The 3,214-nt window shown below is 33.4% G+C and overlaps 1 protein-coding gene across 1 annotated transcript; it reads left to right on the top strand.

Annotated features, from left to right (window-relative positions):
* Positions 1-1,260: 1,260 nt before the first annotated feature.
* On the top strand, positions 1,261-1,918 carry LOC111878311 (uncharacterized). Its single transcript, XM_023874824.3, has one exon. It carries the CDS (start codon positions 1,344-1,346, stop codon positions 1,791-1,793), a length of 450 nt encoding a protein of 149 aa, XP_023730592.1. The 5' UTR covers positions 1,261-1,343; the 3' UTR covers positions 1,794-1,918.
* Positions 1,919-3,214: the final 1,296 nt, after the last annotated feature.

Raw genomic sequence — 3,214 nt, 5'->3', positions numbered from 1 at the left:
GCGATGTGCAAGACTAACGATCTCCCTATTTAAGGGATCAAACTATAATAATTATCACTTATTATGTCTTAATTGTCCAACCTAAAGTTGCGGGTGTTACAGTGAAACTCTAGGTTTGAACTTTTCTATGTTTTCTTTTAAGGTATTGGCAAAACATAAGCATCCAAAAGCTTTTAAATGAAAGTACTTTGGGCTGGAACCATAAAGAATAAAGAATGAAGTTTGACATTTGAGGACTTTTGATTGAAATCTATTGATGAGATACGTATGCACGACCTGTTTCAAGTAAGTGTTTGTGTTACGCTTCACCACTCCATTCTATTGGGGAGAACTTTGACACGTTGATGCAATGTTTATTGTTCTTGTGAAAAAGAGGATGCTTCAAGCTAAAATCAAGCTTAAAAACGTTATGTGATCTTATCATCTTGATTTTCTTATTGAATTGGGTTTTAATCATTGCTATAAATCCTTTAATGATTTGAAACACATTGCTCCTTGTACTAATCAAATGTCTCTAAGTTGTTCTTCACAAATCATCAACCAAAGTCAAGAAATAAGATTGATCTGTGTAAGTTTTTATGTTGTAAGGTCCTCATGTGTCAATCCTAATCCTTTAAATCGGAATGTTTGATATTGTTTTTTTTTGAATTTCTCATTGTACTAATACTATGCAGTTTTCTTTAACATATTTTTAGTTATTTTTAATAATATCCACTATTCTGAAAAAATAAATATAAATAAAAGAAGAAAGTATTTTTGTACTAAAAGATGATGTTTCTATTTAACCTCTCTATTAAAAAATTAATAATTAAAAAAAAAGGTATAAATAATAGTCGTTGTGTCCAATTTTGTCAATCAAACCGTTTGCGGTCTGTATTTCATCATTGCTGAAAAGAATATTTTCTTGAAAATCCAACTATCTTTTTCTTATTATTTCAGGTACATAAATTCCTATCTTATTCCCTGCCAATGAATGAATATTTTATTCATTACAGAATATTTTTATAATTATTTACAGTCAAATATGTCCTAGTAAAAGAATCGGGTAAGAAATATATCTTAAAAATAATGTTTATTTTAAAAATTATTAATTTGATAGACGTATTTAAGATTTTAAGGGCACATGGTGTATTCCTGTTATTTACTTTTATCAAAATATAAGTAAAAATGTTTTTTCTCTTTAGTTTATACACTCATAATTCAAAATAAAATAAAATAAAATAAAAAATATATAGAAATGTGTCATGTTAAGATGCTCCACTCATTCTTATCAGTCCACTCCACTCACCCAACAAGTAGTAAGAAGCAGAGTGCCAAACACGCCCAAAACACTCAAATCCGCCATGGAAGCTCTGATTTCTCAGTTCACTTTTCTCTCCGATCAATCTCTCCATGATAAAAACTTCGATCCATCAACGATCGAAGATCTGATGAAATTATTCGAGCTCGAATCATACAAATCATGGGCGGCGATGGAGCTCGAACATGAGACAGAAGTGGCAGCGGCTGAGGATTCGATGAAAGAAGCGGAAGATTACCTCGATTCCGCCATGGAAAGCGCGATGGAGGAGTTCAGAAGGTTTGAGGAAGAGATGGAACGCGAAGCGAACAAGGAGCTACAGGGATTGTTGTCGATCGGAGAAAGTGCGAGGAGGTTGGGTAAATCCATGGAGAAAGCGGCGAATTTCGCTTCTAACAAGTATATTGAGGCGGCGTTAAATTCCGCAACGTCGTCGATGAGATCGGCGATGAAGGTGGTTTCCTCTAATTCAAAGAAAGTTCATCCTTCTTAAATGTATTCTATCATTCGACTGTAAGCCAATTCCTGAATCAGCTTATCTGCAATCTGTTATGTTGTTATGGTTAGTCAAGACATCTATGGAAATCTATTTGAATTATTTACATTTTGTCAACAAAACCTGTGTTAGTGTGTTGTGATTCGTGAATACTGGAAGTGTATCTTGAAGAAATAACTGATGAGTGATGATGACGATGATTCATTTTGTACAACTTTCATGGATCCTTGATGTTAACTAGATCCATGTAGCAGGGTTTAAGTTGCAAGCCCTTTCCAGAAGATGAGTTGATAAGATTTACTGTAGAATTGTGAATTTGCAAAGCTGAGTGAAAGGTTCACTGACTTCAGCACATGTCCTGGGCCCTTAAATGTTACTCCCATTATGCTTCCCAAAAAATAGTTATAGTCTAGTAAAAAGTAAAAACATATAAACATATGATTATTATTAGGGATAATATAAAAAGTATATTCCCAAAATGATCGCTTGTTGTTAGGGGATTATACAAAATAACCAAAGATTTTGCAATCCATAAAAATGACCATCCAATCATATATGGGTCATTTCGGATCCGAGGACCAAGGGTTCTACCCGTTTATATGGTCATCCTATTTAAAGAGAGTGTGGAATGTGTTATCCAACACATTGAAGAACAACGTTTTGGATTATCTCAAGGATTTCAACGAACAACAATGTATTTGCAATTGTAGGAGATACTGTGAACCATGTTAGTTCTATACTTTTAATGTCCATGTTTTGTAGTTAAATATTCAGAAAAACCAGTGTTCGAGATGAAAACTCTAGTCCAAAATCCGAAGGATATTTCTGAAATGGGGTTGATTTTATATTTTCTATGTCTTTTGTAGTATTTATGTTACATGAATCATGTTCGATTTTGTATTAGGTCAAGATATAAGTAGATTTTTTTTTGAAACGATAAATCTAATCTAATTCTAAACTACTCTTTAATTCCATTTATATCCACAATGAAACTTGAACTTTCAACCTCAATAAGTGTGGGCAACACCAAAATGTCTTGACTCCTATTAGTCAACCTCAGTTCTTTTGCCAATTCTATTGCACCAACATTCATAACATACTCTGTTGCACCAACATTCATAACATATCTTTGTAGGTCTTTGATTGCATGATTTTGGATACTGGTTTCATATCTTTGTAGGTCTTTGATTGCATGATTTTGGATACTTGTTTCTTTAGGTTAGTTCCACCTGGTTCCACCTTAATTCTATGCTATTGATATGATCTAGGACTTGTATGTTTATAATCATGATAACTTAGGCGTTGTTTGTTTTTTCGAAACGAAAATGACTGAAGTCTGCGGGCAACCTCTGCAACCCTCTGTAGCAGAAGAGGGGACCAAACGGCTGCAACATGTAATAAAAAGTCTGTTTGTTTTT

The sequence above is a fragment of the Lactuca sativa genome, chromosome 5 (assembly GCF_002870075.4).
Source record: "Lactuca sativa cultivar Salinas chromosome 5, Lsat_Salinas_v11, whole genome shotgun sequence".
In the NCBI taxonomy this organism is placed as follows: Eukaryota; Viridiplantae; Streptophyta; class Magnoliopsida; order Asterales; family Asteraceae; genus Lactuca; species Lactuca sativa.
The sequence above is the reverse complement of the archived record's forward strand: the minus strand, read 5'-3'. Positions and strand labels throughout refer to the sequence as shown.

Excerpts from the sequence above, each read along its gene's own strand:
- LOC111878311 (XM_023874824.3), top strand. The coding sequence starts at position 1,344 with ATGGAAGCTCTGATTTCTCAGTTCACTTTTCTCTCCGATCAATCTCTC.